The sequence below is a fragment of the Narcine bancroftii genome, chromosome 8 (assembly GCF_036971445.1).
Source record: "Narcine bancroftii isolate sNarBan1 chromosome 8, sNarBan1.hap1, whole genome shotgun sequence".
Classification (NCBI taxonomy): Eukaryota; Metazoa; Chordata; class Chondrichthyes; order Torpediniformes; family Narcinidae; genus Narcine; species Narcine bancroftii.
In genome coordinates this window covers 15,223,962-15,236,751 of record NC_091476.1, presented here as the reverse complement: position 1 = coordinate 15,236,751, position 12,790 = coordinate 15,223,962, and the positions used below count along the sequence as shown (strand labels likewise).

General features: G+C 37.6%; 1 protein-coding gene across 5 annotated transcripts in view; it reads right to left on the bottom strand.

The window, feature by feature from the left end:
- Positions 1 to 398: 398 nt before the first annotated feature.
- Positions 399 to 12,790, bottom strand: part of gab3 (GRB2 associated binding protein 3) — a 99,387-nt gene continuing 86,995 nt past the window's right edge. For 2 of the 5 annotated variants that reach the window (XM_069892947.1, XM_069892943.1), the window contains 5 exons: positions 11,198 to 11,444; positions 10,436 to 10,526; positions 7,961 to 8,066; positions 6,417 to 6,509; positions 5,818 to 6,093 (listed from right to left, as the gene is read on the bottom strand). In XM_069892947.1, the coding sequence (XP_069749048.1) occupies positions 5,947 to 6,093; positions 6,417 to 6,509; positions 7,961 to 8,066; positions 10,436 to 10,526; positions 11,198 to 11,444 (684 nt within the window). In that variant the 3' untranslated portion in view covers positions 5,818 to 5,946. Of the gene's footprint in view, positions 5,732 to 5,810; positions 6,094 to 6,416; positions 6,510 to 7,960; positions 8,067 to 10,435; positions 10,527 to 11,197; positions 11,445 to 12,790 lie in introns of those variants that run through there. The other 3 variants (XM_069892945.1, XM_069892946.1, XM_069892944.1) reach the window with 3 other exon arrangements.

Here is a 12,790-nt window from a genome sequence, read left to right as displayed (position 1 = left end):
GACATGCGCAAATTAATTTTACAAAGAAGATTGGCACTATGTTTCCTGCATGTCTCAAGAGTTTATGTATGTTATGCATGGAAAATGTGTAACTTCATTCACTTTCACTTAATTTAGCATTTGGGTAGAAAGAACCTGCAATTTGATTCTTGACATTTTTGATAAGTGCAAGTAAAATTCAATAGATAATTGGAGATTCTTCTTCCTAAATGTATTCTGGAGAATAGTTTATCTAAATCAATAACTCCTTGACCTCGCAGTATGATGGTGCAACATTAGCTTTATAAATTTAATTGTTCTCATGAAAACTTTGCGTTGTTACCTATTGATAGAAAAGTATTCAACTTGAGTGGATGCATTGAGAAAAAGATTAATAACTTGTGTTATATAGGAAATGCTTATCGTAACACACAAACTGTTTATTTCAACAGAAATATTTTACAGACCCTTTTGTAGAAACATTTATAATCAATGGATGAAAGATGATACAATTGAACAGATGATGTAAATGTCCCAATCCAATACCTTTCTAAACTATCCGATCCCTCTTTTTCTGAAATGTTCTGCAAATGTCATAATTAGTCTTCTGATAATTATGTAATGATTCAGACCAAGAAATTACTAGTTTCTCCTCAGCCTGAAAAACTTCCTTTATTGAAGGTAATAAAAGTGCAGAACAACAAAATGCACTTGTTTTACGATGGTTGAAAAATGTATCCGTGTGCCTGATACTGTAAAGCAGTTACAGTGAAATATAAAGAAATGGATTTGAAAAGGTGACTGCACTAGATATGCCAAAGATTGGACTGACTTTAAAGAGTTTGACATAAGTTGTGATGAGGACATGGAATGAAGGTCAGAATTGGTTTTAAGAGTTGGAAAGAGAGTCTGAGTGACACAGTTGCAGGCTCTAATGAAATGCAATAGGCTCTCTCAAATTGGTGATCAAGGATGTGTTTGTTGAATGGACTCTTTTTTGTATAACTTCTTGATCTTGTGTTTCAAGGTAAAACAGAACAAGATAAATATAATTGAATACCAAAGCAAACTTGTTCTTAATTAAAATCAGTTATTTTGGAAGCATGATTTTCATTTTACGGTTGTGATAATTCAGTAGTTAAAACAAATAGAAAATGAAGTGGAATGAGGATGTCACTTGAGCAACTCCTAATGTAGTTCATTCTGGATAAATACAAATAGTATTTCTACCACTGAGCCCAGTCCAACTTTAGATTTGCATTTTGTTTGATCAATTGAGTTGATTTTGTAAAAAAAAATCAGTGGGTTAACTCTTTCACAATTGACTCTCACTGACATCTACACTGTAATCCCTTTCCCTCTGAAGTTTGCATGTACTACATTACACGAGTACCCAGCTATTTTTTTTTTTACTGCTCCCATCTTGTAACTATGGTTCCTGGCAGCCACTGTGTGCATGAGGTGATAGAGAAGTAAATCCGGTTTGTCACCTTCTTCAAAGGGAGAAGAAATGGTCTTGCATCATTCACCAAAATGAAATTGATTAATTTTAAACTAGTGCATCTGGTAGAAAAAAGATATACCTTTTGCATAAGCATCTCACTAAACTCACAAACTCAACTCAAGTAAAAGTCTTGGGGTGAACAGGCAAATTTTCACCCACCCATGAATGGGAGTGGAGTCCAGATCCAATGAGCTGTCATTGTTTATGCCAATTATTTTTGCTTTGATGAGAATTCCTGAATCAGGAAGTGGATACAAATACATTTTCACTTGGATGAACCTAGTCTCATTTTGAAGAGGTGGAATGGTTAAAAATAGGAGTTTAAAAATAGGTCACTCTAAATCATTGAGGCACTCATCTTGTTTGGTCATTTAATTTGATCACAATTGGGTTGTGAGCCATTTCTGTTAACCTACCTGCTCCAAGTCCACCAGCCTCATTTTTGTCCCCAAAAAAATGTGATAAGATTGGAATAAATAACGAGGAGGGTTCACTCTGCAGCAAGAATTTGTATAAATAGAGAATATGTTTTCTCTATTTCCAAATGTATAGCTTGTCATCATTGTGCTATTATACCAATGAGAGTTAGGATTTTTTCTATTTTGCATGAACCAATCAAAAGGATTTAATATAATTTAATTTCACAGAACTGATCTATGTGATCGTGTAAGATTAGTTAAGTGCCTCAAAGGTAGATTTTTTTAAAAACTGGAAAGTATCCATTAAAAAGTGTTGTCGTTCAAGTAGATTTATGCATCCTTGGAAATGATTTACCGAAAGTCCTGACTTAAGGAAGGCAAACAATGTGTCGACATTTATTTTTATGAAGGATCAGTGTAAAAAAAAAAATGTAAGGAAGACCTCTACATTGTACCATTTTGGGAGGTCACAAATGGAGAACTATAAACAGGTGTGATCTTTTATTTATATATATATTTCAGGAAAGATGCACTTGCCTTGAATGCAGTGGTTCAGATTTTCGAGATATGATTAATTGGATAAGTCAAGATTGAAGGTAGATTTGTATTCCCTGGAGTTTCAATGAATGAACGGTGATCTTAATCAGACATGATTGCAAAGGAGCTTGGCATGTGAAGGGCTGAGATATTGTTTTCCTTGGTTATTAGGTGTAGAATGAGGACAAGAGGATAGGTATATGGAATTCAGATTAGCAGGGATTTCTTTGCTCAATGTTTCTGACTCTTTGGGTGGTTACGCAATATCTGTATTTATGATGAAGGAATCTATCATTAAGCTGCATTGATGTGGAGTTGGATGGGAAAACTGTGTTGAGAAAGTTGATCTATCGTGATCCAGTTGAATAGCAATTAAAGGACTTAGCGTATAGCTCTGATTTGATATGTTTGAATGAGTAAATGCATGGTGTTCTGCAGAATATAGCTCATCAAGCAACTCTTCACCTTCTCATCCAACACCCAGAGTTAAACAACATTCTGATGAAAGGGGTAAAATGTTAACAATGAACAAAAGTATGAGTGGACAGGTGGTTTCCTCACCTGTTGTTTACTAGCACATTTCCCTGGCTTTTTCTGCCTGTGTTTGTCTTATTTCTATTGCCACATGCAGGAAGTACGTATCAGTAGATATTGCACTCCCAACCCAACATTCTTTTTTTAACATTTAACTTAGCAGAACTAATTGTTCTCAGAAAACCTTTTCTATGACTCTCATAAACAAAATAAAACTTTCTATTTTTGATTGTGGCAACTGAGAAAGTTAAAATGGTCAAACAGCATTAATTTTATTGCTACAGTAATCCGCCTGCTCTTTGACCATTTTCATCAAAGTGGAATTCATTCCAGCGTTAAAGAACTTCCCAATTTCTTTACTTCCCTCTTGCAAAGCTATTCATTCTGGAGGTGAATTAATGGTTGTTTATGATCAAATTATCTTGTCCTTAAGATGCTCCATTGGGAAAACTTTGGAGAAATTATTGAGAGCACCAGAAATATTATACACAAATTGTTCCAAACTGATATGCTTTGAGGTGGACACCATATGAAACTGCTATATCTTTGACCTCCTCAATCATCCAGAGTATAATAATATAAAAGCCTCCATGAGGGAAAGAAAAATCAATCAGGATCATGGGAACCCTATCACCCTTCAGTGCAAATATTATCTGCAAAGGAACCTCAAGTGAACAAAAAATAGGGCTCAATCCTTGCCTAATTGGCTTGGATACCTGCACTTCCTGTCCAATCTTTGAAGAATGGCTTAGGTGCACTCTTAGGTTAAAATCTCTGCTGCAGTGGAAGAAAAACTGGGTGTACTCTGCCAAGGCTTTAAAAAAACAGAGCTGAACAATGGAGACAAGGAAAAGTATCCAATAATTTTGAAGCTGCCATTGGTTTAAAGCAGTTCACTTTCAGATTTGCTCCATCACACTTTCTTGTGCATTTTGTAGAAAGGATTGTGTAAATAGCTGAAGAAAACAGGGCCATGATTATTATTTTGCCAAGGATGACAACATGACTACTACTGCAAAAGGCCAGAAAAATATTTGATTCGAGGGAGAGCAGATAAGAAAGCACTTGGTCTTTCCACAAATATGTTTTTGCTAAAAAGCTGCAATCAAGTACTGATGATTATGTACAAAGTGGGAAAAGCACAGCTGGTCTATTAGTTGATGTTTTGTTTAGAAACTCCTTGGTCTTACAGTGGTTTTCATTCCAAATCTGTCAGTTTCCTTCTCTATTGGCATTGCGCATTTTCAGAGTACATTTCTTCTGTTTTGCCTTTTGCTCAATGTTTTCTCTATTTATATTAAATTTAAACAAGTTTAAATTATAAACCTATTCTTTATGAACTTTGTTGACCTCGAAGAATCTCTCCCATTCAGTATGATGTCAGTGCAACAAACCTATTAATAATTCTTGGAAAAATAGTCACCTTGGACTGAGGCAAAAATTGGTTTTGGATCAAAAAATTAAGATGATTTTGAAATGTTTCATTGGAATTGACCATCTGTCCAGTAGCTTCACAATTTTACAAAGAACATTACAGTCTTACTTGAACAGTCCCGCTTTGCCTATTCTGAGGATTCAAACAAAAATCAAAACTTGCAAAAATAATTTTTGGCATGGTGTTTGACCAACCAAGAGATTAAATTTGTATTAAAAACTGAAGTTGTTGGAGAAAGAAAGGCAGAGTTAATGTTTAAGAATGATAAACTTTCATCCAAAATCAGGCATTTATCTGTTTTGTCCTCCACCATTGTTGTCTGGCCTACTGCATATTTCCAGCACTTGCTGTTTTTACTTCAGATTTACTGCATCTACAGTTTATGGGCTAAGTTGGTAAATTGTATTTGGTAACTAATCTTCAAAATCTCTATATCAATTGTTGTATTACACTCACTTGGTTAAAGCAAGGGCACCTTGCAATTTACTTAAATAATGCTTTCATGTCTGGAGAATGTCTCCTACGTTCTTGGATAGAAGAAAAAGATGCTTGCTTCTGTAAGACTTAACATTTCTTTCTTTCAGACAACATTTAATATTATTATTAGTTAATGCTTTTCTCAACTTTTCCATTTTGTCGCTCTTGTCGTTCCCAAACGTTGCAGGTTTTTTTGGCCTTCCCACATTTCCAGTAAACTGAAGTTGGGACACCTTCCAGTCTGCTTTTATTTCAAAATTATGAGATTACTTCACTCTCTCATTCCTCCCAGGCTGCTGAAGTTCAAGTCGGCTTCCATCTAAACCACTTTTCTGAATCTTGCTATTTTTGTTTTTACTCCTTGCTTGGTAGTGTCCTGCACTATGGGCTTTACCACTCATGATGGAATTTAGTTTTTTAAAAAAAGTCATTTGGCAGGCTTCTTAACTGTATTTGACACAGAATCTGACCATAAACTTTACGAGAACAATGTAAACCAAAGTATATCAATGTACTAGCATCCATGTTTTAAAATTCACCATTTGTAATTCTGGCTGGATCCTCAATCGGCAAAGCTGCCAGATGCCACTTTTGCTTTCACTTCTTGATTCAAAAATCAAATTTATTTTTGCAATCGGTAAATACTAGAACTATTATTAGTCTAGTTTCAGTCTTGTTTCTGAATATCTATTGTATAAAAATCCTTCATTTTGAAGGCTTTGCCATGTTGCAGGATTGGCGTACATCAGTCCATTCCTGTTTAGTGTTCTGCAAAGCCTGGGTCTTCTGTTCATCGACTTGGACGTAATCCACCCGCTCTTCCAACATGGATGAAAGGAATGGTTTCTGTGCGTAAGACAACAAGCAATCTATTAAAAGCCACATGAAGTGCTTGGTTCTTCCCTGCACTCCCTCCTTACTCTTGTCATCATTTTTGTTTACTGTCTCTTACTGTTCTCTTTATATTTTTTTTTTCTCTCCTAATCACCTCTGCACCCATTATTTCTCTTACATGCTATTTAAACATTTATTTTTCTGTTTCTTCATTATTTTCATTCAGTTTATTGCTCCGGATATATTTGCACAGAGGTTTGTTCATTTGGGGTATAAATTAGAAAATCCACCCAGATTAAAAAATCATTCACAGGATCGGCCGCAAGATTAGCATTTGCATTGCATCTTCCGCTTCCATTCAATAGCTTGCAGGTCTATTTCAAAAGAATAATTACAACATACTTACACTTGTAAGTCTTGGATGACATGCAGGTCAAATCAAACAAGGATTTTAGTGAAACTATAAGATTTTAAGAACAATCTGGTCCTTTATGTTCACCACTTGTTGAAAATGTATTCAATTGCTTTAATTCAAATACCCCAGCAGCTCGACTGAGATTCTAAAGTGTCTCTGAAGTAACGTAATCACTAATGCACCACACTTTGTACTTCACTCAATTAATTTCAAAACTGCAACACCACTTTCAAGGCACAAGTAACTATAGAATAAAATTAACCAAAATAAATGACAAAATACCTTCTGAACAGGAGATGGAGATGTCGCATTGAAGTCTAAAGCAAGATAGTCGAGGTTTAATGTCCGGGTCCAATGAATGCTACTGGAATGTTCCTGTGGATAAGAACAGTCAAAAAACAAACTCATTTATATCGTACATTCCAAAGCAAATACCATGAATGTAGAAACATTAAAAATGAAAAATATTGGAAAGACACTGTCAGGCAAAATTAGTGGAATTAAAAGGAGAATTGACCTTCAGAATCAGGGAAAACAAGTAGGAAGGCAAGTTTATGTAATTTGTATGGACATACAATACTCTAACAGGCCCTTTTGGCCCACAAGCTCGCGCTGCCCAATTATACTCAATTGACCTCCGTCCCCTGTACGTTTTTGAATGATGGGAAGAAACTGAAGCAACTGGAGGAAACCCATGCAGACATGGGGAGAACGTACACACTCCTTACATACAGCATTGGATTCACACTCTGGTCAGTGGCACTGTAACAGCATTGCGCAAACCTCTATGCTAACCGTGCTGCACCTTTTTCTGTGGGTAAAGAAATTCGATGCTATATACCGGTAAACTCGAGTTGCATTTTTAAGCATGTTGAGCAGGGGAAAGGGGAAGGAATAAAATGACAAAAGCTACCTCCTTCAATCAGCCAATGCTTTGTCAACAATTCTGAACACTAAGATCGAAAGGTCAAATGCCCAAAGAGTTCACTCTTTTTTTCTCTCCCTTTCTCTCACATTTTCTCTCTTTCTCCCCCCCTCTCTCTCTCTCTTATCTCTTTCAGCGGAATGTTACCTGTTTGTCACTGAATATATCGGTCACAAATATATGTTCTCAGAACATTATTCATTTTGAGAAAGAGGAAACTAGATCATTCTGCTCCTCCTTCATTAAACCCATTTCAACCTTTTCTCTAAATCTCTTCATAAAAAGTGGAAATGAGGTTTTAAAAATATTTATTGAGGCAAATTTTTCCACTTATGAAATACTCTCTGGATTTAAAAAAAATTAAACGGATCCTTTAATTCTGGCACTTCTAAAACTCTTAGCTTGTTTTCTGGATTTAACTCTGTATGCATGTACATTCAGATACTTCACTCTGAACACCTTGACCTGCTCAGTTGACTCCATATTTGTCATCAAACTGGGAAAATGCTGAAAGACCGTAGTATTATTTTGAGTTATATTTCCTTAGCTTTACTTCATGCATCTAAAATTTATCTCCATTAATCTAAGGGGATAGAAGTTGATTCTTTATGTTCTTGCAACCATAATGGAAGGGCATCAAGTACAAATTTCAGAACTCGTCTGCAGACACAGGATAAGTCGAAAATCACCAATACAATATCTGTTGATACTGATTTATCTGGAGTGCAGAAAGATGATCTAAAATAGGTGTGAAGGAATGTTTTAATAAGTTTCATGTCAGTAATAAAAAATTAAACTGTCCTGAGCAGAATTTTATTTTCCATTAAATGCTCTGCAACACCAAAGGAAAGGAAAGCTCCCCTATTATTGGCTACGCAGTTCTACATGCAATTTTGTTTACCATTGCAGTGTAATTTTCTTCATTCTCTCCATCAAAGGTACTGTAAAAACTTCTGGCTGCACAATTTTGACTTTCAGGTGTGAGGCAGTTAGCTGTACTCCATCTGCTAAATTAGAAAAGAAAAATGTCAATATAATGATGACCGACAACATGGCAGAGAACATTAAATTATTACAAAACAAAACCTGGAGGAAGAGGACGTAGAGCATCATTTCATTTGATCAGTTATTCTGCATCTCAACACCACAGAATGTAACAATATGATAGTACAGATCTATCACCAATGTATATAGTTACAGTATCTAGACTGTGCTTACAGCGATTGGCTGAGAGCTAAGCCACGCCTACTGTCTGGGCCTTAAAGGGTTGTGTCCCTAGCCAGGTCGGATCATTCCGGACTGGTCGGCCACCTGTGAAGAGCTCCTGTCTTTTGCTAATAAAAGCCTTGGTTTGGATCAACAAGTCTTTGATTCTTTCGACGAGCTCTACAAATGCATTACAGGCCCTCTGGCCCATGATGTTGTTCTGACCAATATAAACTTGCTCAACAATCTCAAACTTCTGTACATCCCACCCATGGCCCTCTAGTTTTCTTTTCTCTGAGCGCCCATCTAAGAAGTTTTTAATTGTACCTATCGTATCATTCTCCACCATCAACCTTGGTAATGCATTCCGGGCACCCACTACTCTCTGGGTGTAAAATAAATCAACTTACCCCTGACGTCTCCCAAAAACCTTCCTCCCCTTGCCTTATACAGGTGTCCTCTGGTGTTTGCTCTAGTCAGCTTAGGAAAAAGATGTTTGTAGTCCACCTAATCTATGCCTCTCATAATTTTGTTGACCCCTATTAGGTCATCACTTCCTTGTAATTGATATATATCCCTTCTGTTGTAGAAAGAGGAATTCCAAATCATTTTTACATATGAACATGAACTTTTCAAGTTTAATTTTAATTCATAAGACATTTGAACAGAATTAGACCATTTGGTCCATTCAGTCAGCTATGCCATTTGAATCACCCCATTCTCCTGCTTTCTCCCTGAAATCAGTAAAATAATCTCCAAAAAATAAGTTTGGCAAATTAATTGTGCAAGTTAAACAATAATTGTCTCTGTTTTGGTGTGCAAACAAGAAATGCTCAACAGGCCGCTCGCCCACTACTACCACGCCCGCGTCTCCTTCAACCGTTCGGAGATCATTGCTCGTTGAACAAAGGCTCAGCGTGGAGCCTGATCCCTGAGGCCCAGCACTCACCTCAAAGCGAGCGATTTATTGTCTGCTCCCTGCGACAGTGGGCCTGGGCCCTGCCCGTTGCCCTGTCTTCTCTCCCTCCCACCCTCAGGATCCGGCACACCTGTCAATCAATCGGCATTTGTAGTGGGGGAGAAAGCAGCCTGAGCCTTGGTGTGTGGCAGGCACGAAGACATTTTGCTGCTGTGGCTCGTGTGAGAGGAGGCTTCGGCTTCTTGGCCATGCAAGGCTGGAGGGTTTCCATTGAGGTGAATGAAGGTTAACACATTAAACAAATTGTTTCTGAAATCTCACACTCAGAATGGGGGTCCTATATGCTGTCAAATACGGTACTCATGATAAAAATAACCCTCTACCACACTCCACAGGCCTTAATATGGATACAGGAGAGAGGTTGGCCAGTACATCAGCAAAGCTAGACCACAGCCATTATAAGAGGGATGGGAAATAAACAAGGGGAAGCCAGCATCAAGGTCTGAGAAGGCAGAGTTAGGGATGTACTGTATAATTGAGAGGGATCAGAGGTGCTGGCAAGAGATCAGGAGTAGGATGGTGATGCTTGAAGATTGAAATAGGTTTTTTTTAATGTTATTTGCAATGGAATGAGACCACTTTTTCCACATCTCTTTGACAGGAACCCCAGCGCTAGATTGTATTGGACAATGCTTGACACCACTTCTGGCACTGAACTCACCCACTAACTCTCATGATCTTCCATCCAGCCACTGATATTCCTACCACTCGCACTTCTCCCCAATTTGATCTGCTGTTTCAGAACAGCAAACATCTTCCCAACAATGACACTGGGACACCCATCGTTTTCTTGTTGCCTGTTCCTGATTTTTTAGCAAGTGAGCAGAACTGTAAACAGGCAGAAGCAATATAAAAATGTGCTGGAGAAACTCAGCAGGTCATGCAGCACACATAGAAAGTCAAGGGCAACCACATTTTCGGACCTGAGCCCCTTGTCGTGAACAAGACGTGGGTTGGGCGGTGAAGATTGTTGTCTTTCAATAACCAGTGAATATTCTATCCTGTATGGTTTCAGCTGAGCACGAGCAAACAATTGATTTGAAACATCAGGATTCGTTATCTGGGTTTTGGATACGTTGACCGTGCTCGCTGAATTATGCCCTTGCAAGAGTACAGCCTGGGTTGGGGTTGAGGAGTCTGTGAAATTGTAGGAAGGAAAAGAAAATCTGTAGTAGGAGAGAATATACTTACAATGGCGTACTCTGTGTCCTGCTGATACCAGGATGGTTGCAGTGTGCCCTGATTGTTGACAATCTTGTCAGATCTAATGGTGGTGGCTTGACTGCAATTTAAATGCATTGTGTTAATTAGTGTATAAAACCGTTGTAAAGCTTTCTTCTGCTTTGGAAAAAGTAAAAACTGTTTGTTCCATTTGCTTTTACATTTTTAATATTTTAAAAAAATCTAATGATCAATAATTCCAGGAGGGTGGGGCTTGCAAAGGCTTACCACATTATGTGCTTGTCAGTGGAAATTACATCCTGGATTGTCTGTTAGAGTTACGGCTTCCATTACATGCTCCCTCTTCTGCCCTTAACCCGTTTCCAAATGTCATGATGTAATGTGTTATGTGTAAGAATAAATCAGCAAGAGAGGGCCATTTGGCCTTCTAAGCCTACTTTACCACAGTACAAGATCATATTTGATCTTCTAAGAGTATCCCGCCCTAATCCCTTGAATCCGATACTATCCAGAAACACAGCAGTATCAGCACGGTGCCAATAAAATGAACTTCAAAGATGAAGTACTGCACTGTAAACTTGATGTTACTAACCATGAGCGCATTGGTACACAGGAGTTTCATGTCGACTTTCACTCTGGATACTTCCAATGCCAGAAACTAAGTATGCAAGCAAGCTGTAGGAATGCATAATTTTCCATCTAAAATAAGTTCCTGTTTGCAAATGGATGAAATAGTATCCCAGATAAATAAAATGTGTAATCCTCCCTTACTCTTTCTGATTCGAGGCTTGAGGTTCCTGTTAACTGGAGGAGGTTCCATATCCGTAGGAAGTGTTGGTAATGGTAGGTTGTCGATGGTGACTGACTGCAAGACCAAATTAGCACAAGCTGGGCTCATAGGGATGTAACCATCAGATGTGCAATCAGCTGCCGGCATTATTGGAGAAGACCCTGGATTCATTGGAACATAGCTGTTATCAGCACTGCCTGTGGCGTTACAGTTCTGGCCAGGGAGTTTCTGTATGAAGAAACAGAAATAGCCAGTTTTACATAGACACTTCATAAATTAAATAAAAATGAGTTGGGATGAGCATTATGCCAACAATATTGAAATATGACCCCAATTTTGGTGAAAATTAATAACAAATTTAATGAACAGGTTACCAGTGTGAAAAGGTTCCAGCAACTTCTGGTGAGGAAGGTCATGACCTGCAAGTTGATCCAAAACATCGGGCAACTTATGAAAATGAGAGCTCATCACTCCCCTCAAACATTTTTAAAATTTTTTTTAATTGAATTAATTGACAAATCAACTTCACAGTTGGATTCGTATCCAACAGAATTATTTTCAGTTTGAGATGAAAGTTTTTGTGATGCCACTCAGAAAGGAAAATAATAAACGTCTCAGTTTATAACTTGCCCCTGGATAATTTATTTTTTTATCTGTCCCTTTCTGTTTTTGTGTCTTAATTAATAACATCTTTGGACCTGAACAAACTCCAATTCATCCTTGTTGCTTCTTAAACTTCTAAATTTAATTGATGGTCCCCTTGTTCTTGCAACGGCAGACAGTGATTACTATTGACAGTGGGCTATTATTCCAGCCCCACTCCAATGTCTTTGAAACACAAATCAACATATCACAAGAGCAGCATTGGTGAAGTAAAATGATCTGGAAAACAGTGAACGATAATTTTAAAATCTTCGAGGAAAGGAAATTAAATGTTCATTATTGGACTGATAAAGTGGTTAACCTTTTCTAAAATTTTTTTTAAGGCGAGAGATTTTATCTAAATGGTTTATAGTCAAATTATAACTATCTATAAATCTTTAAGTGCCATCAAAGCATTGATAGAACTAAGACCCTGCATTTAAACTACATCCATTGCTAAACAGTGATTGGTCAGAGTGTAAACAAAGATGGTTCTCAATGACAATAGCAGTTAAAACGTGATTCAGTGAACAGACATCGCTGTCTCTTCTGTACAAAGTTGAGTGATGAGCAAAATCGATCCAAAACCCAACCACAAGTAACGTCTCACTTTTTAAAAAAAACATTAGTCTCAAATGATCTGCCAATCCATTCACTTGTAGTCATAACAAAAAAATTAATCATGGAGGTATCTTTCTTGTGTTGGCTACGCCAGCTTGAGAAGGTGGCACTCTGCCATCTTTCCAAAAGCAAGTAAGGATGGGTAATAGGGGCTGGCCTTGGCAGCCACGGTCATATCCCAGGAAAGAACAAACAATGTCCTGCTGCGACTAAAATCCAGAACCAAAACATGGATTCAAGCGTGACTGTGGCTCAAACAGCTGTGAAATAATCTGAGAAATCTCATGATCAGGAGATGGATTATGTAAGAT